This window comes from Miniopterus natalensis, chromosome 9, assembly GCF_054644295.1.
Source record: "Miniopterus natalensis isolate mMinNat1 chromosome 9, mMinNat1.hap1, whole genome shotgun sequence".
Classification (NCBI taxonomy): domain Eukaryota; kingdom Metazoa; phylum Chordata; class Mammalia; order Chiroptera; family Miniopteridae; genus Miniopterus; species Miniopterus natalensis.
In genome coordinates, this window is record NC_142089.1 from 62958202 (window position 1) to 62986077 (window position 27876).

At 40.8% G+C, this 27876-nt stretch overlaps 1 protein-coding gene across 5 annotated transcripts in view; it reads right to left on the reverse strand.

Annotated features, from left to right (window-relative positions):
- The window catches only part of CDKAL1 (CDKAL1 threonylcarbamoyladenosine tRNA methylthiotransferase), a 551454-nt gene that overhangs the window by 83646 nt on the left and 439932 nt on the right, over window positions 1–27876 (reverse strand). For all 5 annotated transcript variants that reach the window (XM_087820618.1, XM_087820616.1, XM_087820619.1 and 2 more), the window contains one exon: window positions 24829–24891. In XM_087820618.1, coding sequence (XP_087676744.1) covers window positions 24829–24891 — 63 coding nt within the window. The remainder of the gene's footprint in view (window positions 1–24828; window positions 24892–27876) is intronic.

The window sequence follows — 27876 nt, forward strand, 5'->3', positions numbered from 1 at the left end:
GTCCACATTTTTTGGAGATACCCTATCTTTATGCTTTGTTTCTAATACCATTACTAATAACACAGTAATTAATAACAGTGGTGTTAGTGGCATTAGGCAACACTGTTAAAATCAGCTATTCCCCTGTCCTCCCGACACACTGAGTGCACTAAACACAGGACCAAACAATATCTTATCCTTTGTGTCCCTAGTGCCTTGCACACAGTGACTGAATCAACAAATGTGCGTTTATAAAATTTCATATAATGACTACTGAGTCTCATTTATATTGCTGGCACCAGGGCAAGACTTACTGCTCACAGACATAAAAATCTGCTCTGTGCTCCTAGATACAGAGCACAGAGGACATCTGATTTCACCTAAAGTCAAAGTAAACACGAAACACGGCCTAGCACGGAAGGCGTTTCTCCTGACTCGGAGAACCATACATATGCCTGGCTGTCCTGCAGACGAGCTGCAGCATTAAAAAGCGCTTAACATTCCGCAGTGACGCGATGACGCAGACACATAATGGTGTAGATTTGGTGAAATGCTACAAGTTCTGAAATCTCTCGTGTTTTCGTATCTCCGTATTTGAGAGCTTCTCCGGCGCTGTGGGAGCTGCCTGCCTTTGCGGAGGCCTAAGGAGGCTGTGCGGGAGGGGCTGCCTAGCTGCTCGCGCCCATCTGCTGTGCCCCCCGCACGGCGCGGCTCTCCAATGGCAGGGGAGCGCTGGCCTTTGAAAGCTGTCCTTCTGGCACGCCTCCCTGAACCAATACATGTTTTGGTTTAAAAATCCTCCCACTTTCAGTCCTGTCTGAGCTTCAGGATGAATGTCCTTAATTTTCAAGAAGCACAGTCCAATGGTTTGTATGTTGCTCGAAGACGGAAATTAAATTATGTTGTATTTCACTGGCATATGGTCCTTTATGGGGGAAAAAATAGTTTTCGACCACTGCTGTAAACTCCAGAGGGAACTTATGCAAGAAGAGGAGCTCAGGCACCAGGAAACGCATGCATTCATCATGTCACTGGTTCTTCAATTTACTGTGACACAGGAAGAGAATGTATCACTGTGCGAACTCTTATGAATGTAACAGATGGAATTCAGGAAAGTTTAATCAACGAAAATGAAGGTGCATATATTTTTATAGTACTTGAAAGTTTATAGCACATGCCTGTTATCTCATTTGACCCTCCCAACTAAACGTAGTCAGAGTAGGGATAATCTCCATTTTCAAGATAAGAGGCCAGATTTGAGATATTTCTCTTTTAAGTAGGAGTCTGGCTAATACCAAGCATCTCAGAAAGAGAGTTAACCTGGAAGTAGGCCAGCCAGTTTGAACCCATTTTCAGTATCATCCAGCTGGCTGAGTGGCCGAGCCAAGATATGAACCCTGCCTTACCATACCCAGCAAAATCAGTGCTGCACAAAGTCCCAGAATTACACCCGAGGTCTCCTGGTCACACGTCTGTTTAGTGTAGATTTCCTACTCTCAAGTTTGTTAATGCAGTGTTCTTGCAGGGAGTGCATTTAAAAAAAAAAAATCAATTAATAGAGTGAACTAAGCCACAGTGGGATCTAGAGTATTAGAAGAAACAGCTAAAAATGGCTTTAAAATAACAAATGGATGGGCTGAATATTTAATTTTACTGATCTTACTCCTAAGGTGATTTTTCCATCTTTATGTCTTATACTCTCAAGATGTCAGATTGTACAGCTCTTCCATGTTATACAGTTCCTAGTGGTGTTGCTCACAGTGCTTATGCGACTAACCCTCAAGGAGATTACGTTTCAGGCAGAAGCTGTAGTTCACTTATTTGTCAACAACAACCATGATCGCCTGCCTCTGCCCAGGCGCTGATTCACGACGGCTCACGGCTGCTGTGTGGATTACGTTTTGCATTGATCTGCACTTACTCTTCAACAGTGTAATTCATTAAAATATGTTCTGTGAAACTGGGTCCCGGACAAGAAGACGTAACCACATAGGAATATGTACTGTTATGACAAAACATAATTAATAAAGCGTAAAATGTATTTTATGAAGTTATGGTTTTAATTTGCTACCTGAAGAAATATGCTCTAGCAATTTTGTACGAGGTAACTTCCCAGGAGAATTTAACCCCCTTCCTTACCCTCCCTCCTCTAGGCACTGAAGGGTTATGATTAATGCACACTAAATCTCTCTTAACTGCACAAGCTCCTAGCAGATTTCCAAAACCAAATTTAAGCTACTGAGATGTGTGATGGCCCTAAACCTGGAGCAAACTTGATTTGACTTGTGAATGCCTCTCCTGCCTCTCTTGGCCTCTCTCTTTTCTTTTCTGGATGTTAGTACACAGCAGGGGACAGAGTGTGTCAAAGTGGGCCCAGCCGGAGGAACACAAAAGAGCAGGGCCACGAACACCCCAGAGACCCAAGCAAACGGATGACCTACATTTGATGCGAGTGGTTCACGTGAGAAACAGTGAATCTGTGCTGCATCTTGCATGTAACCTGTATTTTAAGAGGCAATTAGAGAGAGAGATAAAGCAAATACGGGTGAGATAAGTATTACAGACATACATCACTCTAAATTCATGAGACATCAGCCAAACTATATATGTTCATGTAAATGTGCACATGGTCTTCTTTCTCTTAATTCCTCAATCTTCGTAAACAAACGTACTAGGGGGAGGTTAGTACAAGTGAAAACAGCATTAATGGGCCACATATTAATATTTATGTTTTACTATATAAAGACCTTGCATACATTATGACTCTGTTCTGCAAGCTGAATGAATAACTAATGCTGCATTATGTATGGGCACATATTAAACAGACATGTCTACACTTTCTTAGTTCAGGATATGATTAATGCAGCCTATCAGAAGCCAGATGGTGCAGAACCAGAACCATCAATCAAAATGAAAAGACCACTGCATGCTCTCCACAATGAGGTTCTCACAAATGGAGATTCTGTTCACAGACCCTAACTGGTAATAGGCAGAAAACGCCAAGAACATAGCTGCACTGTCCCACTGGGATAAAAAGTCATAGCTCAGGCTTGGCTAGATAAAAAACCTGGCGCAGGAACAGTCATTGCTGGAGCGCTGAGCAGCAGAGCTGGGGAAGCCTGAACAAATCAAACAGCCTGTCCTTAAGATTAAAAAAAAAAAAATTAGAAGCTTTTTAATTATTTTAAAATAATGTTTGCACTGATGACAGTATCTGTCAAACAGAACCCATTTCCCATTTGATTTAGGATGGGACAGTGCCACGCAGTAACCGAGCAGCTGCCACTGCCTGCCTGCCACGTGAGCTGGCATCTCGTTTCTCCAGCACAGGCTTTATTATAAATAACCCCAAATGCTTCAGTGTTACTTCGTTGCCTTTCTCCACAGATCCATGGGAAACAAGTTTAGTCTCTGTTATGTTTAATACTAATGACTATTTTGGGGGCAGTTGCAGGGAGAAAGGTGGTCGAAAAATGTTTCCTGTTCCTTTAATAGCTTTATGTAAAAATAACTATAGAAACACAAGGTGCTTTGTCTCTGTAAGTGGATCGTGTGTGTTTAGAAAATGTTAAACAATCCGCATACGCTGTAGGACCTCAAAAAATTAAAACAAATATGTAGGTTACAAATCCCAATAGCCACTGAAATCCCATCTTGAAATTCTAATTTTGTGGCAATTTGGGAGGCAGACAGATGTGCGGGCATGGAGCAAGTTCCAGGAAATAAACTTCTTCCAGAACAGTAAGAACACAGCAAAATGAGATGCTTAAATAATACATTAAGAACCATAAATACAAAAGGCCAATAAAAGTAAAAATATTTGGAAAACCTAAAGTGTTATAAAAAGATATTCCTACTTTAAGATAAAAATTATATTATAACTCTCAAAACGTGACATGTGAGATAATTTGGGAAGAGAACAGCCTATGTTTTTTGTTTTTGTTTTTTTTTACTTTTGTAGTGATAATGAAAAAAAGAAGTGACTATGCATATTACTATAGACAAGGCTTTAAGTAGAATGGTTGAGCTTAAGAAGTTTTTAAAATTTTGGTATTTCTATCTTCATTATCATGTTGTAACAAAACATCCTAACTTATGCAAAAATTTGTTACCATCTTTTCTCTAATAATGTGATCATTTTCCATGTTGTTATAAATTCTATGCAAATAATATTTATCACTTGGGTATTATCCCACTGCACATATATACTATGGTCAACTTATATAATTAATTTCCTTATTGGTGGACATTTAAATTTTTTTTCCCTTCTCCTATTACTAATGATAACACGGTGAACACTTTTGTGGAAAGTGGTATTTCTGTCTTTAAGGTTATTTCCTTAGATTTTCAGAAGCTTAATTGCTGAGCTTAATGATATTAACTTTAAGACTCTTTCTAAAATTTATATTCTCATCTAACAATTAAAACTGGTCTCAATGAAAAAAAATCTTTAGAAATTTTATAGATGAAAATAACACTTGACTGCCATTTAAATTTGTATTATTTTAATTCCCAGCTAGGTTAAGGCTTTTTCTGTGGTTAAACAACTACAGTTCCTTTTTAAAGTCTTACTGATGTCTAAAATGTGTCATCCTTACCTATTCATAAACAGAATCACAAAGTACTCCTCCTTGGAATACTACTTTTGTCTAATCACTTGAAAGTAATAAACTATATTCCTTTAAACTATGTAAAAATAAATATTTCTTCACTGAGTCAGACCTTGCATATGTTATCTCTGGTCTGCCAGCTGCATGAATAACTAATGCTGCATTACGTATAGGCGCATATTAAACAGACAGGTCTACACCCTTTTAGTTCAGGATATGATTAATGCAGCTTCAGGTCTCCCTTGAAACTACATCAAATTAGTGAAAATTTAACAGAAATAACTAAATGCTCTAAAGCAAGCAGTGACACTTTAGAGTAGCCGCCTAGTTTTTATGGGTGTTTTCCCTAGTGTTAGGAATGCGAAATGACAGCTTTCTCAGTATCTCCCTCCCATGAAACGCATCCATCTTCTACCAAAACTTGAATATTGGGTGGTTAGCATCAAGTTCCTTTGACTAGTTTATGCTGACTTTTCTGACATACACGTGACAATATGGGCCACACCAGAGTAATGAAGATGCATCGTATGAAAGAAAAGTGATCAAAACATACAAGACCATGCGATCAAAATGGCCTAACAAGGAAGTGTAAGTTAAACTGATACAGAAACTATTTATCTTTCTAGGACTAGATGTAATTCAGATAAACACCCAATATGGCAGTACCTGTCATGAAGAATTGGTATTTCCAAAATTCAGTGATGCTTGTATCTAAAGCAGGCAACAGTAAAATAGCAATAATAATAACAATTATCAGAGCCAACCAGATTTTGAAAAATCCAGATTTCCTCTGGCTAGGCCATAGCCTTTTTAAAAGAAAGTTATATTTACTTCATTTATTCCTCATTACAGAAGCTGTATTATATCTGTTCAGAAGCACAGATACATAACATTGGCATCATTCTGCCCTTTGAACTCTGGCATATCAAAAGCACTGCCCTGTGTCATTAGTCTTTGGGAACACACGTTTTAGTTCCACTGTGGCGGTTCATACAGAGAGAAAACCAGGAATAAGGACCACAGACGGCGCTGCTGACAACAGAAAAATCAGATTCACTTCTAACGGGCAGGTCCCTTCTGTCCTGGCACTGGCAGTTTCTCTCATGCCTTCCTCCCACCACACCGCTTTCCCAGCCCCAGCTACTTTTTCTTTGGGTGCTGGCTGTGGAGAGGTCCGCAGGGAGCAGAGGAACCCTGGCTGGCCAAGTCTGTGGCTTTCTACCAATAGAAAAGTAAAAAGGGCAAGTCTAGTTGCCTTCTTATATACCAACCCGCAGCAGGTCTACACAACCCAGGAGCAGTGGCTGTGCCAGGCTGCACCACCGTAACTTCTCCTGTGATCTGCATGGGTCACTCTGATAAAAGCCAACCAAGGAACCTAAATTCATATGTAGCTGAGCAAATCAAGTTCACATCAACCTTAGGGGCTTAAAGTGTTACGTGCAGGGCACTAAAAGGTGGAGTGTACTGGAGTTTTGAATCCCAGCATAACTAGAAATAAAAGCAGTTCTTATTCTGTAGAATACAAACATCATACTCAAAATCAACAATAGCTACAAAAAAGTAAATAAATAAATAATGACCCCAAAACAAAAAACACCCTGTGGTGAAGGTAAAGGCCTGTCAGACTAGGACTCAGCAAATTTGACTTTTGGGTACAGTTGTATTATTAATTTAGCCAGCTGCCTGTGGAACTTAACCCCTGAGAGCCCAGGTCTCCGTGTCTAAATTAAAAAGAGAGAAAAAAAGAGAAACTGTCGAAAGCTGATCTCTCAGTGCTAACATTTAATGATTCTAAATATCTACCCTGTTACTTTGATTATTTCAAGGACAAATGTAAAAACCTATCTTCACCAATTTATTAGCATGTAAAATGTTCTAGGTAATTGTACTTTGGGTTATATCTAGAGTTATCGGTATAACTATTCTTTTCCCGCAGGTTACTAGAGTTAGAATTCAAAGGCAGTGTCCTGCAGGACAATACTGCTTATGGGAGGGAATGACTGCACCCCATCAGCCAGTCTACCACATGCGAATGAGCCTGCGCACATCCAGGCAGACTCCAAGGCGCAGGTTCTGTCAGTGGAAGTGCGACCGTAAGGTCGCCTCTAGGCTCGCACGTTAGCTGGCTTCCCGACCCTCCCCACCACAGGCTTTTCACTGTTATGATATCTTGGATTGCGCCTCCATGCTATTCTAAAATGAATTAAAAGCACACACCAAAAACCAGAAAAATTTAATCAGCTCAGAGAGAAGCAGGTCAATATTTTCATTTTTCTCCTTTAGATGTCGAACTGATTAGATTTTTATCAAGTTGAAGGACCTTGGTGATATTTTCTAGTTTCCAAACACATGCCTGCTTTCATCACAAAATTACCTCATTGCTGATATTCTTCTACAGAAACAGAATTATGGTAATAAGTGTTTACCGATGCAACTTGTAATAACTATTACAACAACTAACATTTATTAAGCACTTACTACATTCAGAACACTGCACCAATCTCTTCAGCATACATTCGCTTTCCTGTCCTTACAGCAACCCCGTGGGGAAGGTACTATTATTTATTTCCATTTTAGAGATGAGAAAGCTGAGCTCAGAGAAGTTTAAGCAAATCACCTACATTACATAGCTAATAAATGACACATTAAAACCCAAGCTAGAGTGCTTCTCTATTGAAAACTGTCCAAAATAGTTGCAAAGCTTATTGGGCTTTGTAAATTTCATGGTACAATGGGCGATTATGCTGTTCAATGCCCCTTAACAGAAAGATTGATGGGACATATTCTATTTAGAGATTTGCCTTAAGAAAAGGCTGTCAGTCCTCTTGAATGATATACTTTCCGTTATTGCAGAATGAAAGCTGTGCATTTAGCTGTTTATCTATTTGCCGCTGCTTCCTAGGAGCCCAGGCTTTTATGCTCAGCTGCAGCAATGACTCAGGTTTTGTGAGTGAACAACAAAGCTCTTCTTATTTGGTCCTAAAATATCCTACTGTGGACTTTTTATATAAGCCACTCTGAGGCTTTAGACAAAAACAAAACTAAAAACAAAGCCTGTTTTATTTAAGTCATGAAGGCAATGTGTTAGTAAAACAGAATTACAATTTAATTATAATAATATTTTCTTTGGCCAGGTAAACTCAATCTGATGGGGTAGTGAAAAATAAATAGTAACTTTACCTTTTATTATATGCTTCAACATATATTATCTCATGGGATACAGTAACTCTGTGAGATAAGTAAGGCAGGTATTATTTATATCTGCATCTAGCGGATAACAAAATAAGTGATCAGACAAAATAACTCTATCCAAAATCAAGTGACAAAACATTGAAGTTTCAGTTCTTCAGACTCTATCATACCGTACTTCTCATGTTTAGTGGGTTAAGTTTTATTGTTTGTAAAAAGAATTAAACATAAATTCAATGACAGAGTGCTTTCTTATATTGCTTATACAAATAGAACATATTATGGCTACTTTTTTGCATTCACTTCGCTGGAGATTCACATGTTCCAATATCACATCCATTATACTATACACACATGCCCGACACTTCAAATTAAATACATATTGCTCTAATGTTGATGAACCTTACAAACAATAACAGTATGATAACATGCACCATTATGAACGTCTGTCTGTCCTTTCTGCATTCCTTCTTCACTCCTGGGGACTCACCGCTCCTCCATCACTCACGCTGTAGCCAATGGGGTCTGAGTGGGTTAACTGCACCCCCAGCACCTGGGGTGAGAACCCTGACTGGCTTAGGTCAATCAGTGTATTAAGTCCCAACTCAGGGAAGTGCACACAGCCCAAAGCCATCAGGTTGGACCCTCCAGGAGAGTGGACTTCTCTCTTCTTCTTCTTTTTTTTTAATATGTCTTTATTGATTTCAAAGAGAAGAAGGGACAGGGAGAGAGAAAGAGAGAGAAACAACGATGACAGAGTCATGGATCGGCTGCCTCCTGCAGGCTCCCTACTGAGGACTGAGCCCGCAACCTGGGCATGTGCCCTGACAGGGAATCGAACCGTGATCTCCTGGATCCTAGGTTGATGCTCAACGGCTGAGCCACGCCGGCCAGGCACTTCTCTCTTCTTTCTACTTGGTAGTGTATGAGGAGTGAGGAGTGGGCTGCAGTAGCCACTTTGCTAAGGCCAAGGAGGTGCGCCTGAGAGTAGCTGATATATCAAAGGCTGCCAAGAGATATAGCGAAGACTGCTACTGACGCCGCCACTGGAGTTCTGAATGCAGCCTTGGTTAATGCAAAATCTACCTTGACAGTTCAATTAAGGAGGCCTATAAATTATAAATATAAATTATCTCTTTAAGCCAGCCTGGGTTGGGTTATTCACAACACAGCCCTAAATAAAATACCTAGTAAGTCAATTAGGATCCTTAGAGCTATGTCACATTATCAGTTAAGTACAGTAAGGGTAAGACTAGAAATTCAAAATGGTAAACTCAGGTCTGCTGTTGGATCAGTGTAAGCAGAAGACCAATTCATGAGGGGCTGTGTGTGTGTGTGTGTGTGTGTGTGTGTGTGTGTGTGTACAGGTGCACGCAGTGAGGGCAGGGGTGGAGTAGGGAGAGGGCTGAGGAAACGGATAAAGGTTTAGGAAAAGTGCCAGAAAAAAAGGAAAAAGGAGCTGACTGCAGATGCAAAGCAGGATTAGGGTTGAGGGCTCAGCTGAGATGAAAATGCATAACTTTATAATGAAGCCAATTAGCATAATTTGCTCATTTAGAACATTTGGAAGCGATTCAAGACACACACACAGTGCAGACACGTGGGGCCCACCATCAGTATATTTTAAAGCACCCCAGTAACTCCAGTGGGCCATCAGGTGTGTGGGCCTCTGGTGAAGCGGCACCAGCACTGAGCAGCCGTGCGCTCTGAACGCAGAGCCCGCCGCAGGAGGAGGCTGGCCCTGCTCTCAGAGCCTCCTCCGCACTTCCACATAAAGGCAACGCAACTGGCAGGAGAAAAGATGCATCTTCAATGTGAAATATGGAAAGCCCGTGGAATGGCTGCTTGTCTGCACCAGCCTTTTAATTTCCCGTGTGTGCATGGATACAGAAGATGATACAGAGATACATATTCAAGAGAGTTAGGCTTTAGAAAATGTCACATTCGGTCCTTAAATTAACTTTCATTGAACATCTATGTGCCAGCCACCGCATTAGTCCTCAGAGCTACAGACCTGTCCCTGTCCTCCAGAAATCCAGTCATCCAGGGGACACAGAAAGACAATGAGGTTGGGGAGCGCATAAAAGGGGCGCCTGCCCTGGCCGGGTGGCTCAGTTGGCTGGAGTGTCACCTTGTACACCAAAAGTTTGGGGGTTCGGTCCCTGGCCGGGGCATGTACAGGAGGCACTCGATTGATGTTTCTCACATTGATGCTTCTCTCTCTTAAAACCAATAAAAACATATCCTCAGGTGAGGATTAAAAAAGAGAGACCTCCAACCCTGGAGCAGGTGGGAGTGGCAGAGGAAGGCAGGGACGGCTTCACAGAGGGAATGGCTGCCTCTGAGTTCCGAAGAGGAAAAATGAAACAGAAGAATGAAGTAACAGCAGCTTCCAGAAAGAGAAGACAGCCTGTACATAGACTTGGAGCACGGAGAGCGTGCGTACTTGGGAAAGGCATCTAATCGGTAAGGCTGGAGTACAGCTGAAAGAAGGCGCTCCCAGCCACACAGGGCCTTGTCTGTCCTGCGGGACTTTATTCCCTAGGGACCCGAGGGCTGAGGGAGTGTCTGACAGGGAGGAGCAGGGCCTGAACTGCATTTTATAAATACCCCCTTCAAAGCAGCGGGAGAATGACTTAGGGTTTGGGAGGACATGGGAATGAAAGTAGGGAGATCAGCTTGAGACAGATGAAGAAACCCAGGAGAGGGCCGCCAGGGCCAGTGCAATGGAGATGGCGAGGCCAAACCCAGACAAATCAGGAGCCGACTGAGAAATAGCTGACCTGTCAAAAGTAGCGGGTGAGGGGAGACGGAGGAGTCCAGGATGACATTCTGGTTTGTAGCTGGAAAGGTGTATTAATACTGATCAATGTAGTAAATACAGAGCGTGGGTTGGGAGGGGGGTGCGGTAGAGAGAGAGGACGAGTTCAGTCCAGCGTACAGTGGGACTGAGGTGCCACCCAAAGTTAGGGCCTGGGAGCATGCCGCATGTAAGTCTGGGACGCATAGGAAGCACCCAGGGGCCCTCAAGGAACAGAACACTATTGTGAATGTGGAACAGCAACATCAAAGAGACACAATGAGGAGAATCTTGGGGGAAGAGACCACCAGGGAGGTGACCAGGAAGCCTGGTAGAGAGCAAACACTAATACGCATGTATTGCTACTAACCTATTACCTAAAAATTGTGAAATTATACACTTATTTAAGTGTTTTACAACCCTTGAGGGGAGTTTTAAATACATGTCTGTTACATATTCAAAATTCATTATGAATACTTAATTTGAAAAAGATCTTTCATCTGTGAGTTAAGACCATTTGTCTTTATTTAGAAATGAGTACATTTGCAAATTATAACTGAAGTGAAGACCAGTGAATGTTTAAACCTATCAAAGTAAGAGAGGGAATGTTGAAGCACTAATCAGACCTGAAGTGTGAGCAGCTGCTGATCTTCTGGGGCACGAAAGTAGTGATAGCTTGGCAGCGATTTCAATGTTGTTCTAAGCCTTACTGCAGACCATGGGGGTATTTCAGTAGGAGATACTAGGTTTGCCTCAGTATTTCACAGGAAAGTTTTAGGTGTTGACCTTATGTTCTTCAAGCCAGTAAGAGGTGAGTGACTGTAAAGTCAGATAAACATGTAGACGAAAGAGTCTGTGATAAAAGTGGACTGTTCTAGCACGTGGGAGCAGCCTTCATCCTCACGGAGATGCTCACACAGGAGCAAGCGTGCTCCAGTCCCTTCCACAGAGGGCCTGGCACAGGGACACTGACTTAATAGGCAGGCTGAGTTTCAACAAGGCTGAGACTCAAACACCATCAACTAAGTTTAAGGCAAAAAATCCACATTTAATTTTCAAGTATACTTGAAGCTGTTCAAAGAATTTTTAGGCCACTTATGGATGGGTAAATAATATCGGCCAGAAAACATGGGCCATTTGAGACTGAAGTCATCCAAGCTAATCCTGATATTAGCCAGAGTTTATAGTCTAGTTTCTGTCCATCCACCTATCCTTCCTTCCATCTACATACTTTATATATGTAACATATATATACATACTGTACAGATATTTATAAAAACACATACTCAGAGTATATACTTCATATCTACTCTTTTGAAAGCGCCTAAATCAGTATTACATTTTAAATACTTAAAAATTTATATCAGACAGACCTATGCTGCCTGGGAATATTCAAATACTTATAACCAAGAAAAAGAAAGCAAAGTCTATAGAGTCAAGCAGAGGAAGTGAGAAAATATAAAATTCAAAAAGCAGAGCATACGGGATACATACTTTATGGAAAATAAAGGCTTTCCCAGAGTCCACATCCTTAGAGCCGGGAAGAAGGAAAAACTTCTCGTAAGAGCTCAGCTCAGCTAAACAATCATGATATTTTAAAAATAAAAGGCCTTATTTCTTTATTCTTTCTGTAGAGGATATACTGCATAAAACAGGTAAAGACTACACTACTGTTGCAAAAACAGTGTACTGTATTTTACAAATGGAAACTCTGAAATGTAGGACATACACAAATCTTATAAAATTCTCGTTAGGATCCCATACAGATTATAGGAAACATGCTTTGAGCAGTGTTTAGGAAAGAATGTATACTAGCAATATTTTGAAGATTCCTTTCTATTCAAAGTTTTTGAGTTTATAAATAAAGGTTTTTAAATGTTCACTGAGCTCTGTAGGGCACAGGTGTTTTAAAAACGAAATCCTGTGGTTTGTGATAAGGTCTAGAAGTTCTGGTGAGTATGAGGGTGCATAGAGGAGAGTTCATGACCACTGGACCCTGAGACCCACAACTACTGCATCTCCTACTGAGAAAAAACAAAGCTTTCTATGTATAACTCTGCTGAAGCTTTAGAGGAGAAGGCAGATTAACTCCTCTAGTCAAGAAATACTTACAAGCACCTCCCATGTGCCACTGCTTTAAGGGCTGGAGAAATAGCATTAAACAAAAAAATACCTGCTTCCATTCTAATAACCATACTTTGCATCAATAATAACAGCACCTGCTATTTACTGAGAGTGTACTATGTGCTGAGGACTCGTGGTGAAGCTGACATTCTTGTGACTATCATTTTACTGCAAGAATAATGACAGACATTTATTGAGCACTTATGTGCACGATGCTATTCCAGTTGCTCTCCATTTTATCCTTATGACAGTCACGCGAGGCAGACACTAGCAAATTTCATTAGTTCTAAAATGCACATTTCTTCCTTATAACTTTAACATCTCTCAATTTTAGATGTATCTTCTAATCAGTGAGGTCCCAACATTATAATGGGCTGTGTTGTTTTAATTAATGGCAGGTCTCATGATTAAGTGTTTTAGAGTCTATGGAATACAGTGTGATTCTCACGTTAGAGAGGGGGAAACAGGTAAAGAAAACAAGTATCTTGGCAGGTCAAACAGCTGGTGTGGGTAGGAGTCAGAACTTACAGTTATGAGTGGGGAGGTGACTACGTGAACTCAAAGGCCAAATTATTCTATTTTTTGTGGCTGTTTCTAACAGCTGAGTGGCTACATTAAGAAAAGAAACACAAATTAAAACTAGAAGAAGATACTATATTTCCCCTAACAGGAAAGGGTTTTGAGAGGCAGGGAGGGTGTGGGGAACAGCGCTCTTTTACGTGCTGATGGGAGGGGACATCAGAGCATCCTGTTCAGTGGGCATCTAGTAATGCCTATCATGATTTAAAATGCATGCACCTGTGATCCAGCCATTCTACTTCTAGAAATTTATCCCACAGTTAACATTTACACAGGCACAAAATGGCATGTCTGCGAGATTATACACTGCAGCACTGCCTGTAAGATCAAAAGATCAGAAGCCACCCTGCGATCCATCAGTGAGAGTCGAGTTAAATAAAGATGGTAAACATCTGCTGTGGAGCATACACATCTATTTAAAACAAACGGAACAAGGCGGGTCTTTATGTCCCTACTCATATTATCTCCAAGATGAGCCAAAAAGTGAAGAAGAGACAGGAGAGTTTGTAGTATGTTAACATTTGATTAAAAGGCACAGATCTCTACGAAAGCTCATATGTACGTCTGTGTGTGCATGTGAAAATAACTCTAGAGGTACACGCACAAACCCCGTACTAGCGGTTGCCTCGGGAAGGGGGGCGGGGGTCTGTAATACCGTTTCTTTGAGTATTACCTATTTTTTAATTAAAAACCAAGAACAAACTTAGTATACCCTCCCTTAGTGTGGCCACTACTACCGGAACGGTCCAACTGTCATGCCATGGACAGAGCCAAACTGGGAGTGAAAACACTGAGTTTCAACCCTGTATCTGCTGCGAGATGACGGGTAAGTGCCTCGTAGTCACAGCATGTGGACCAAAAGGAAAGTAAAATACACTTCATAGACACAACACATTAAATTCCAGTTCAAAATTCAGGGTCTTTCCCTGGAGGGGAGAAAAGAGCAGGTTGGATGTGATTCCCTCCTAAAGACATTCGCAGTGTCTGGGGTGGAAGAGTCATGTCAGTAATAAATATGTAACAATAACACAGCAAAACAATTACAGAGCAGTGTCTGTTGCCACCTCGCCCTACTGCCTCATGGATCACAGGCGTCTTGTCCCAGGTACTGTGCACGTCCCCTAGAGAAGAACTCGCGTTTCTTGAAGGGAACTGAATTCTGAGAGCATGTGTCAAGTAATAAAGACATATGCGTGCCACTGGGGTCGCATGAGAACAGTTCTCTGTGTGCATCAGGAAAGACGCAAAGAAGGTGATGTGACGCTGGGTGAGTTCGGCAGGACAAGGGGCCTTCCCCTCGCCGCACAGGAGGGGTGGGACGGCGAGGGCGGTAGGACTGCAGGAGCCCCAAGGGCCTTCCCAGCTCTGAGGGTTAAGGCTAAGGAGGGAGAACGGACCGGCCCAGTGCTGAGCTTTCACAGCACTGTCTCCAAAGGAAGGGGCGTAGGAACAGAACGTTCCACGTGGAAGACCCTAGGAATGACACCCACACGCAGAAACGTGATTCAGGGCCAAAAGCAAGGACGTCACGGAAACCGTGCAGAGAAATGCAAAGGTTAGTGGAATAGTAATAAACATGAGCACAACGAATGGATAGGGGAGACCTGACCGGTGTTGCTCAGTGGTCACAGTTCCGGCCCATGCACCGAAGGGTCTTGGGTTCGATTCCCAGCCATGGGCATCGTACCTGGGCTGTGGGTTTGCTCTGTGCCCCATGTAGGGAGTGTGCAGGAGGCAACCAGTTGGTGTACTTCTCTCATGTCGATGTTTCTCTCCCTCCCTCCCCTTCACTCTCTCTGAAAAGCGATGGAAAAAATATCCTCAGGTAAGGATAAAAAAAGAAAAATGGGTAGGGGAGGGTAATTAGCTGGAACTGAGACATACAGAAAAAACCACAGGGTAAGTGCACAGTGGAGGAGGGAAGGTCAACCAAGAAACCTTAGCTACATCAGCTGAAACTTTGATTTAAATTAAATCAGAAAAAGAGAGTGTTGATAAGAAATAAAAAGTGATGAATTAAATACAAACAAGCAGCTTTAAAATGATCCCCATCAAAAAAAGTCTAAATTGAATTACAGAGATTTGTTTTATGCATAGCATCTGGAGTATTATACTTTATAGTAATTAAAAATGAAACAGTCTCCTTTCTTACCCATGTGTTCCATATCATAATAGTATTAAATTAAAAAGAACTTGAATTTTTAAAACTCCTTTATTTTCATTTGACACATGTGGATTTAAAATACCCTTGGAATTCTGAAAGGCACCCAAAGGTAGCGTATTAAATAATGGAAAATATTAACAATCATTACAAGAAGCTGGTTAACTTATTTTCTTCCCAGATGCTAAAACTCTCTTGCTTTCCAATTTCAAGGGAAGAGTGTTAATGCATTAAAAAAGCACAATAGATGCTAACTGGAATCACGTCGTCTTAATCTCGCACAAAAACCCCAGAGAGAATGAATTATTGGCCCATGGAAATACTTTCATTTCACTATTCTTTGTCGAGAGAATTGTGGAAATTGTGCAAGTCAGAATGTGTACCGAAGGTTGGCAATCACATGAGATGACACGGAGACCGGGGCTTTTCAGCTGCTGTTAATAATGTGCTGAGGAAGACACAGGCCAGGCCCGGGAGCCGGGTCCTCAGTCAGCATCAGCCCGCACCCCACCTATCACAGGCTCCCGACAGCTGGAGCAGCAGGGATGGAGAGGAAAGCAGCAGCCATAGCTCCCTGCTCCGCCAGCGGGTGCCTGCATCGCTTGTTCTAAGCACCGCCAGCATTACTGTTTCTCAGTACATCTCAATAAAAACAACTTCAGCTACAAAGAAGTCATCAATTATATTTTATGATAATGTGCTGCTGAGAAACGTGTTATTTTTCACGGGGAGTATAACAATTCTTCTTCCTTGAAAATAAGGTGTGGACACTTTTTAATTTAACTGCTTTGTGCCTTCCAAGAAACTTTCCAGACAGGCTTCCCAGGTTAAAATGTTGCCTTTCGATTTTAAAGAAGCAAAGTCAAATGAGAAGGTTGCTTTATCTCCTCAAGTAAAAGATACATGTTTGAAGAGCCTGACACAGGCGTGGCCTTTGAAGGGGAGGCCAGGCCCATTACACGAGGATGGATCGAGGAACAGCAGCTCTCAGGTCCTTCACATTAAGTACAAGGGAAGGTTTAAAACAATGTTTATTTTCTCCCCATTTTGCAGGTTTTCTCCCCATTTTGCAGGTTTTCCTTTTTGTCTTTCTGTCTCAATGTCCCAACGTGAAATATGTAGTGGACACACAACTAGGCTTGCCAGATAGTAAGAAGACATCCAGTTACACATGGATTTCAGATAAACAAATACATTTTTAGTATAAATACGTCACACATATTGTAGGGGTCATATACCAAGAACAAAAAAAATGTTTATCTGAAACTCAAAGTCTACTGGGTGTTCTGTATTCTTCTTTGCTGACTCTGGCAACCCTAGCACATCAAGTGGACTGTGTTCTAGCCGAGTCTGTTGACCCAGGAAAAGGTTGGTCAGAGGCAGTGGACCCTGGTGGGGAGATGCAGAAAATGCGCAGGGGCGCAGTGATACATTTGACCTGGGTGCAAAGACTGATGACAGAGGACAAGTGGGGGGAGTTGGTAGGGCAGTGGGAGACCAGACCCCCTGGGGGGGGGGATACATGTCCTCTGGCTCTTGGAGCCATGCAGTCCCTCTGCCCCTCTTTGCTGGGTTTTTCCTCATGCTAGTGAATTTCACAGAGGCACTGTATCACCAATGACAGCGAGAACCCAGATATTTTTAGATTTGATAAATACTTTGAAAATACAGTAACTGCCGTATCTATGTAAATCTTCTTTTGACTATTTTTAAATCAATGCTTTTACACTGAATGTTAGCAAAGGATTTAATCATGAACTTTGCCTTTTCCCTTTTACTAATATTCCTGGGAGTGCCTGGGTGGGGAGGTGGAGGGAACAGAATATGCTACTAAACAGGACATTCTTAAATAACAACCCGGGAAACTTCCTATCTTCCGTATCTGACTCTGCCTGCCCATTTACAGCAGTCCCAGGTGCCAGCTGGTCCTGACGAATGGAACAGGGCAGCATTCCACCTGTTTCCAGCCTGCTCTGATGCTATTTTTTCACATCCACGTATTGTGACTTTGACTGATTCCTCCTCAACCTTTCTCTGTGGTTTAGCTTTTCAGGTTCTGACTCACACTATTTCCCTGACTTGAGCATCCCTGTGTGTGGGTCCTAAAGAACTCCAGTCCTTCGGCTGGGACCACTGCGCTGCCAACCTGTGCCACCCCCGCGGGCACAGAGGAGCGTCAGGGCGGAAAGCCAGTCAGACAGGGCCCTGCTAGAGCAGAGTGCCTGAAGCGCCTCATCACCATCCATTAGCCTCTGGTGCTATCTGCCCTGATGTCCAGCTTACATCGAGGTTCCTTGGCCCCAGGCTGGTGGTGAATTAATCAACTGGGGGAAGAGTGTAGGTGAGGGGCTGGTTTTCAGGATAAGCTTGTCTGCTTGATCGCCTGCTTTACGGGGAGGTCATTCAGTGACTGCTCAACACCCTTCCCCTTCTATTACCGTCCTCTGTCTCTCCTTATTTGTTTTCACATAAAGTTTCTATTCCTACCTAAAGTTTGCCTATTGAGATTTAGAGCTGAGGCTGGGCAGAGAGGGGCAGGGTGGGAAGGCCCACTTCAACCTTGGGCCTGAGTTGTGTCGGTCAGCCCACCTTTTGCTAGAGTGTCACACTGTGGGTATTTAGTCATTTGTGGCATAGGGGTGGTGGGCATGGGCCCTGGAGTTAGACATCGCTATAACTTGCCAGATGTGTGACGTTGAGCAATTACTTAACCTCTCTGCATCTCAGTTTTGTAGCCTGTAAAATGGGAGGTAATAAGAGTATGCATCTTACAGGTTGGTAAAAGCTTAACGAGTGACGTGTGCATGTCAAACTTTGAGGATGGTGCCAGTTACACGGTGTGCTTCAAATAGCTGAATAATAATAATAACAACAACAATAATAATAACCCACTCAGATTCTGTTCTCTTTGTCAATCCTCAGGGTAACTGGTGGAGCAGAATTTGGCATCTGTGGGTCCCCGGATATCTCATTCTAACAATACTAAAATCCCTGCCATTTACACATCCTTCCAACACCACTCATCCCTGCAGTTATAGCAACAAAATAAATTTAACATGTAAAAATGTTAGAAGGAAAAGAGAAAAGTACATAAATATAATATCAAAGTTAGATTCAAAAACATGGTCTGCTACTCAACCCGAACCACAAGTTGAGGAGAGTTAAAGTGAGGAACATGCTTTTGGGTCAGGTCGGCAGAGAGTAGGAAGCACAAGGTGGTTCCAGATCTCTACTGCTGAGCTGTGTCTGCACTTTCTGTGACAACTACACGGTCACCTTGAGAAAGAAGATATTTTAACAAATGAAAGCACAGATTTTACATCAAGAACTCCTCTATTTAGTACGTCCTTTATTTTGAGGCTGAGTTACCCATTTGGCTATAGAGTGGAGTTGATGGGGCAGTAAATGGGTTTAGCATCCACTGAAGTGCTCACTCCCCTGTGTCTCAAGGCCATAGCCTGAGCATGGTTTTAGTGTGACATGTGAAAATATAACAGTAAGGGAACTCAATCAATGAGACATTTATCCAATTGTTTCCGATATTTAGCAACAGCCCTAAAATTACTTTTTAAACATTTTTTTAGTCTTTGCCAAAGGTGGGGAATGGAATTAAGTGCACAAACGGCTCTGGACAATCTGCTGAGAGGACTGTTCTAAGCATGGCACAAACATGCCAAATCAATAACTTGTTTCTTTATCTGCATGTGCCATGGAAATCTGGCTATCATAGAGTGCCGGATCCATTAAAAACTGAATTTGCTATTTCCAGACAGCAGATAGCTCAAAGCTCACCAGGGCCAGCAGGCAATAATCCAAATTCCCATCTCCCCCTCCAGAACAACTCGAAGCACTCTGTTGCTACATTATGTTATTCCAAGCACAGGAGATAATGAAGGCTTGACAGTGCTGTGGCTGCCTCGGGATTGAGTCAAATGGCCATTATTCTTCAAACAGAAAGAGCTGGGTAAAGTGACTTTTATCTTAAATCACCAGACAAATCTGATTAATGGAGAAATGTAAATCAATACATGGTTTCCAAAATAAAACTGTTCTTTTTCCTTGAGACATGATATATGTATTTATGAAACAATGTCACAGAGACTATTAGTCTCTTAGAAAAGAAAGGACAGTGGTAGAAACCAAGACTCCCCACCCCCCTAGACTTTTCAAATAGATTTTTGCTATATGTTTCTGTCCAAACAGAGCTGCAGAAAATGTTCTGCTTTTTTTTTTTTAACTATATATCACTGTACACTAGTGGATATGAATTCCCAGCCTTGTGTGTATTAACAACAGTTCTTAAGTTAGTCTTAGAAAATGTGGAGTATGGAAATACATATGCATATTTTTTGTATGTCTAATATTTGCAATTAAAATGCATTGTACTGATACGTTAACTTATTATTACTCCATTCAAGTTATGCCTAGAGTAATCTTTTTTGCTTTGTTACTTTGTTATTATTTTTTTTACTTTATTTTAGAGAGAGAGGAAGGGAGAGGGATAGAGAGAGAGAAACGCACTAGGGGCTGGCCCGCAACCTGGGCCCGCGCCCTGACCGGAACGGAACTGGTGACCTCTTGGTTCAGGGGTTGAAGCTCAACAAGTGAGCAATACCAGCCAGGGAAATGCCTAGAGTAATCTTAAAGATGAAAATATCTTATAATAATTCTCAAAGACTTCAATATCTTTATAGGATCTAAGTATATAATGAACAATTTGGGGGAATACTGATTCCACCCTCTCTGTCTTTTATGCTCATACATGGTTTGTCTTCTACCCAACGACCAGCACATGTTCAGCCACTCTCACTACTTCTCTCTTACTAAACCACTCTCTATAGTAATACTTCACTTATCCTACCTTATTAAGAAACAGCTGCTCCTGAGAGTTTTCAAGATGAATAAAATTTATTCTTAAAATAAAAATATCAATGTTTCTAAAAATAGGCTACACACATCTCTACTATTTTAAAACAAAACATCTGTTTCTTGATGCAATTTAAGCCCAATTATTTTACCCTGGAACTACTAAAATGTATAGGGATATTTGGGTCCAAATTAAATGTTCGTGGGCAGCTGCGCTTTTAGAGTTCCTCTGTTAATGACTTACAGTTTTTATGGCCTGGGCCTTGCCTTCATTTAGCATACTGCCACTTCTTAATGGAGCTTTGACTTCTTGAAGCAATAAGCACCCTCTTTTTAACTGCTGCTAGGGTTGACTGTGGTTTGGGAAACCAGGCATCTTTGTTAGAACTGTTTTTTTTTTTAAAAAGTGGACTGTTTGTGGATGGGGGACTGAAGAAGTTATGAGGTGGGGAGAGAGAATTAAACAATAATTTTGCCAGGCTGGGCCCAGGCTAGCTTACCTGCAGGTTCTGAGCTGAGAGTGCTGCACAAAAGACCTGGGGTTGAGTAAAGTACTGGTGTTCATTTGTTTTCTATTGACTCATATGATAACTTATCAAGTGTCTTCATACATAGCTGTGTGTTTTTTTTTTGACACATGAATTTGTTTAGAAATATGTCTATGCAAGTAGAAAAATTATTAAAATAACATTAGTCACTAAAGGAAAAAAGGAAAGCTTGCTTCCCCAATACAGGAGCTATATAATAATGTTACTTCTCATGTGTGTCCACTGACTTAGGCATTCAAACGTAGAAAATTATTAAAATAACAATAGGCACTAAAAGAAAATGAGAAGCCCTCTTCACAAAATACAGAAGCTCTAATAGTGCAACCTATTAAAGACATACTTTTACTGGTCTGGCATATATGAATCCATACAGGTTAACTGGGTTTAGGAACTTAGTCATCTTTGCAGATGTTAAGAGCCACTATAAACCTAAACAGAATTTTGTGATTTGTTCTTTCCAAGCATTTTCATATTTTATAAGAGCTTTTTACATTAGCAGATTATTAACACCTGTGTTTGGCTAATAAGCCCAGATTTCCTCCTGAACACATAATTCTGATAAAATCTAACAAGAAAGAAAACAAAAGGAAGGAAATCAGAAAAAGAGAGACATCTTTTATATGCACAGCAATACTTTCTCCAGGCCAAAGACAGAAAGTACATACTAATTCGCATAGCTTTAATAAAAGTGGTCTAATTATATCTATTCTACTTACCTGTGACCTATCCAAAGGAAAAACTCAGCTTCAAGCTGCCTGGCTGTGACGTAGAAGACCTGTGGCTCTGAACCTTTCCTGGTAGTCAGTATGATGTGTTTCCAGAAATTACAAGCTACATTTATTATGTTTCTTAAAATAACAGAAGAAATATATGTACAAAATACCATCAGATTACCTGCTCTTTTGAATTCCCTTGACTAATGTTACCATTTATTAGTACAGATAAATGGGAATTAGCTTTGGTTAAAGCTTTTCTGCATAAGTCTACATTATAAGGATTCCTGAAAAATATAGTTTTTAAATAGACATGGAACCACAGATATCAGGCCAAAATGAAATTCTTCTAGTCTATGGCAAAACTTGTTTTAGAGCATAAAAAATAAATCAGGTATTTTCCTTGAGGCTCATTCTGAGGGCACATTTTGTTCTAGGCGTTGTTTGCTTTTTGCAACAGCGTTTAAGAGAAAACCAACTGACCATTTACAACCCAAACAATGGCTTTAGAGCAGCACCATTAAGAAATGCACCTGGCCAGACTCAAACAGCACGTTTGCTTAACCTGGTGACTTTCCTGTGTCTGGGGGTCAGGCAGGAGCAGTCTTGGTGGGGGGAAGGAAAGAAGAGCAAATACAACTGACTCACTGAGAACAGAACGGCTGTACTAACTACGTTTTGTAATTACAACTGTTTTAACAGTTTCTAGTAGGCAAGGCTATCATTTAAGTGACCCACTATAATTTGGGACGAAGCCTCAGGAAATTATTACGCTTTAGAACAGGAGTTGCACTTGTGAGTTTACGCAGCATGGTGACTCCACTGAAACACAGAGCGGTCCTCCTTTGGTGGATATTTACACCAAGGGAAACACTGCCAATGAAAGTCACTTCCAGGAGCAGACCACCGTTTATTTTACTTTTGCATCTTTTTCATTATGGAATATTTCAATCACACAGAAAATATACACAGAGTAGAATGACGAACCCCACAAACATCGTTCCGTTTCAATATTCAACACGAGGCCCATCTTGTTTCAGTCTACCCACCCACTCCCCTCCTTGGATTCCTTTTTAAAGCAAATCCCACATGGCCTACATTTTATTTTATATAAGCTTTCATTTACGATATATATACATATTTAACCTAAAGATCACTCTGTAAATCTTATTGAGCATGACATGTTTTAACCAACTTTAACCACCTCTAATAAAGTGTTTTACACTAAAACCTATCTGCCTAGAAAACGAATTTGTTTGAATATAATTGTTTAGTTAAAATGACAAGGTAACTTGAATTGCAACCCTCTATTATTTTACTTATTGGGGGAAAGGAACATTCTGAGGTTGAGAAGATAGTGTACGCTTCTCGGTCCCTGCAAGTTTAGTCTTTGTGGACACTGATCAACAAAAGACAGGGTTAAAGGTAACACACTTAGGCTTGCCCGGATGGAGCTTGGAAAAATGGGAGGAGGCTACTAGGGGCAGGAGAGCTGCCTAGAAGGAAACGTTTCCCTTCCTTCACCACGCAGACAGAATAAATCAGAATGCCAATAGGCCAAACCTTGGAAGCTTCAAAAATCACTCATCAGGCAGTCTAGCTACTTAGAATAATTTATTACCGATCTTAAAGCAAAGATCAAAAGGAACTTCATCTAGCATTTATATTCAATTCCTTGTTGCCTGATGACTAATTTGTAGAGGACTGAAGTCTTCACAAGGGAAGCCAAAATAATCTGAGGTGACTTTGATACAATGCCACAAAGGATATGAAGAGGAAGCCGGTAGAGGCTGCAAATGGCTAAGCTCCATTAAGAGTTCTAATAAAAGAATAATGGAATTTCCCTTAACTGTGAATTAAAAAATGTTAGAAGTGGGCAAAATTTAGACAAGTCAGGCAAAACACTTGTCACAGTTTTTTGTTGTTAAATGTTAACTTTAGCCACTGTTGCATTTATGTTCATTACATGGTTTCATATAAAAAAAAAAAAAGCAACTTTATCGTCCAAAATCTGGCCAATCTCATTCCTTTTGCTTTTGAATATTAGTTATCAGCCTGCACCTTCCATCTGCATTGTCAGGCACTCTTTCAAACAAATGGCCGTATTCTGCAAAGTGACTGACTTAACTTCAAAAAAGTAACTTGAACCGATATAATTTTTAGTCGTGTATATAGCCATGCCACATGGAAGAGCATCAACACCTCTTAAAAATTTTTGGTGCTTAAGTCACTTGGTCACTATAGAAACACTAGAAGCTATTCAGATTCTTTCAACTTCTATGAACAACTGGCACGGTTTTCCCCTCCTGAATCCAGACATCTTCGTATCCTCAGCTGAGGAAAGTAGTTTTCACACTACTTATTTTGGCTAGTTAAAAAATCCCCACCACATGTCTCCTTGTAAATTCATAGATAAAGATTTAAGTTTATATTAGCAATTCAACTGTGCAAATGTTTTGTTTGTTTCTGAAGTCACCTCAAATTAACAGATTTACTGGAACCTTAAGGGATAACGAAGTTTTGCACAACTCAGAAATCTTGTAATGTATTTCCCTATGAGGATGTGACACTGAGCATTTTCTTTAAAAACAGTTACAAGTTTTTAAATTTTTATTTAAGAGTCCTTTTCTTTTACAAATATATGGTGAAATACTTATAAGTAAAAGGGTATCTGGGAATTCTTCACATACAGGCAGTGGAGAGAGTGGGGATAAATGAATCAAGACTGGCCGTGGGTACGTAAAGCTGTGGGATGGATGCATAGGGGTCCACTACACTATTTGGTCTTCTGTGTAGCAAAACTATTGGCAGTGGATATTTCAGATAGAATTCTATGCACTGCTTTTTGTTAGGGATTTTACTCAGAAAAATAACTTTCTATCAGGAGCAATGGAGAACCAAGAGTTGGCAGCTAATATTTCAGCTATCTGCCTGTACCAATTCAAAAGCCAAGTCCATCACTACATTGTTTGGTAAGAAAAAAAAACAACCAAACCAAATCACCCCAAAACCTGTCTTTTCAGTCATTGAGATTTCAGTGACAATATGTAACTAGATTTTAATGTGAATAAAATATAATTGTTTTAGTTCAAAATACAAATTTTCTGGTTTCTTTTAAAGACAGAGAGTTGAATTTTAAAATAAAAATATAAATGGAACTGGTAAGTGTAAAATCACTATATATCAGGGGAAATTGTGCCACTCATTCAGAAAGACTTCTCCACCACCCAGTATGCTAATCATAAGCATCTCTTACCTTGTGATCATATGGACTGTAAGAATGAAATACCCGAGAAAGATCTTTTGTTCTTTGCTTTTTCTGTGGAAGAAAACAAACATTTGAGTTGATATGTGGCAAAACATACATGTGCATATCTATCTATCTATCTGTATTTATTTCTCTGTCTCTCTAGTTGCACTGGGATACTACTTATTGAGAGAGTTTCCCTTGTGCAAGGCAAGGGGCTACAGTGTCAACATGGGACACGTGGATGCAGTTAGAAACCAAAGCCACTTGATGGGTATGTGGGTCATCGTCCCACAGACCACCCAGGCAACCTCTATCTAGATTTCATAGTGAAAACATGACTCATCAAAAACTCTATTTATAAACACTAACTTAGAGACTAAAATTTAAAAATACTGTGAAAGGAAAGAAAACTCGGAATTTCATTGTAATGCCAACTGCTGTTACTCGGAATTGGGCACTTGCATTGTTCCATTTAGACAATATACCTCCTCAGGCCTCCTGGTCACAGCCTGGGTCTGACTGCTTGAGGTCACCTTTGTTACATCACTGTTACATAGCCCAGGTGCCTTGCACGGTGTTTCACAAACCTAGGCACTCAATAAATATTTGCTAAATTAATGAAAAAATGAAATACCTGAGTGAGACAGGCCTATAACTATAGACATCTGTAATGACAACACCTAAGCCTCATCTATAGTTATGAAAAGCAAAGCTTTTTTCTTCTAATGATGTGTCCTTCTCAGGTTGAACCCAGGCACTACTCAAGTCCTCTGTGCCCCCCGCCCCCCAGTGTTACAATGAGGAAATGTGGGGCTCCTGTACTCTAGCTGACAGTAAGAAGCAGCTTGTTCCTCATACACCATAATCTGTGCACCTGCCATAACTACCGTGAACAATTTTGTGTATGGTTCTCGATCTTCTTTGCATATTCATTCCTTCACACACAACTGATGACTTTCAAAGAAAGGAGAGCGCTCCAGGTACACTGTTCTGAAATTTACTTTTTCTACTTCACAACGTATCCTTGCTGAACTTAAAGGCTATGTGTAAGATCTGTCATCCTTCATTCAGAGTTCTCACACCCCAAAACTTCTGAAATCTGAACTTCTTTCTGCAGGTCACTTCAATTTTTTAATATGATGCTTATCTTTGTACATATATCTGCCAGATTGAGAGTGGAGGCTTTTTAAAAGATAAATTATGAAAGTCCAGTTGCAGGATCAAATAGTGTGCCGCTTGATACCTGATAGATACTGCAATACTGCCCCTCCCCACAAACGCTGTCCCAATCTGCCTCCTCACCAAGAGTGAATGCGGGAAGACACTGCAGCTTAAGTTGGAAATTCTTAATTTCTCTTTTCCACTTAAAGGCTGTAACATTTCTAAATATACAGAACAGAGAAAAGCATTTTTAAAATTGATATCAAACATCTTCCCAGGTGCCAATTATAGAATTTATTTCCTGTACATCATGGAGTTAGACACTACCACATATTAAAATTCCGTCATGAGAGTGGCCTGTTTGTCCTTAATTCTGCCCCTGTGTTGCTTCTGGTTCTACTTTGTTGATTTTAATCTAACTACGAGGTAAATGAGCTTCTTCTGTCTTCACTTGTGAGTGAACCCTTGCCTGGTACCCATGTTTCCTGGGGAAGTGTTTCCTTCCTTTCAATTCCACTGTCTGCACAAGCGTGTCTGTAACCCCTCCCCAATGCCAGGGATCTAAACAGATCCCTCAGGTTCTACAGGATCTTCTGCAGACACTTACGCAGTGTCTGACACCCATTAAAAGTTACCCTTCCTGCCACTCAGCCAGAACTCCCACCTCCTCTGCTCTACCTCTCAGGTGTGCTTCTGACCATCAAACTCTAAAGTAATTTAACATTCCTTTTCCCCAGACAGCAGAGATTCATCTCTAACTGACTGGAAGAATCCCTTGGCTCTGTGAGCCCTGGAATCTGTTCTGAACAGGTCACCTGCCACCAAAGTTTTCATTAGCTTATAATTTTCTCTTTCCTTCACATACACCCACTTAGTTGGTGTAACAGTTCTTGGCTTACACTTCAATCAAAAGAAATATGACGGATACTAACACTTCCTTTGGTAGGAGACTTAATATAAAACATGGGGAATTTTTTTTTTTTTTCAGAAAGGAAATTATGCTAGAGAAGATAAACTAGGGAGCAGAGCAGGATTAAACTGAGGAGGTGTCCCCAGGTCTGTTCAGTCCCAGAAATGGTTGAGCTACCAGCTGGAGTTGGCAAGTGGATATGGAACATTCAGAGGTTGTTTTGTGTGCCTTTTTTTGTGGGTTCTGAATCTATTTTGACAGCTAAAGATGTCTTTTATTATAAGCCACCTCAAATTATTTTGGGAGGGAAGTGGGGTATAAATGATAAATAAACACACTATTCACATTAGTCCCCAAAGAAGCCAGTGAGGAAAAAACGCTCTTTTTTTCTGACAACAAATTTATTATATACAAATACATTGAAGTCTTGGCTATGAATATTGAAGGTTATATGTATTAGTCCAATTAACTGAAAATTATTGCTGTTTTTCCTATACGATCAGAGTCATATAGCCCAGTGGTATATCTTCTGGGATCCAGAATAGGGGTTGACAAATGATGGTCCATCATTTGAAGGTGGGCCACACTGGCCCACCACCTGTTTTTGTTAATGAAGTTTTATTGAAACGCAGCCACACTCAGTCAGTTATATATTACCTATGAATGCTTTCATGCTACAACAGCAGAGTTCAGTGGTTACAACAGAGATTGTATGGCCCATAAATCCTAAAGTATTTACTGTCTAGCCCTTTAAAGAAAAAGTTTGACATCCCTGATCTTGAATGTCTATCTTTGACCGTGTCTACACCTGACAGTAGTCCCTTGATCCCAAACCAAAGTGAACAACTCACTATCTAGCAAAATGTCTTGCTCCTTCTCATTGCTTAATGAAAACAGTTCAAGAAATCATCAAAACCTGCATCCTGACACTCCGGATGAACATACCAGCAAAATAACAACTAGCTGTCTTCTTTTCAGGGTTC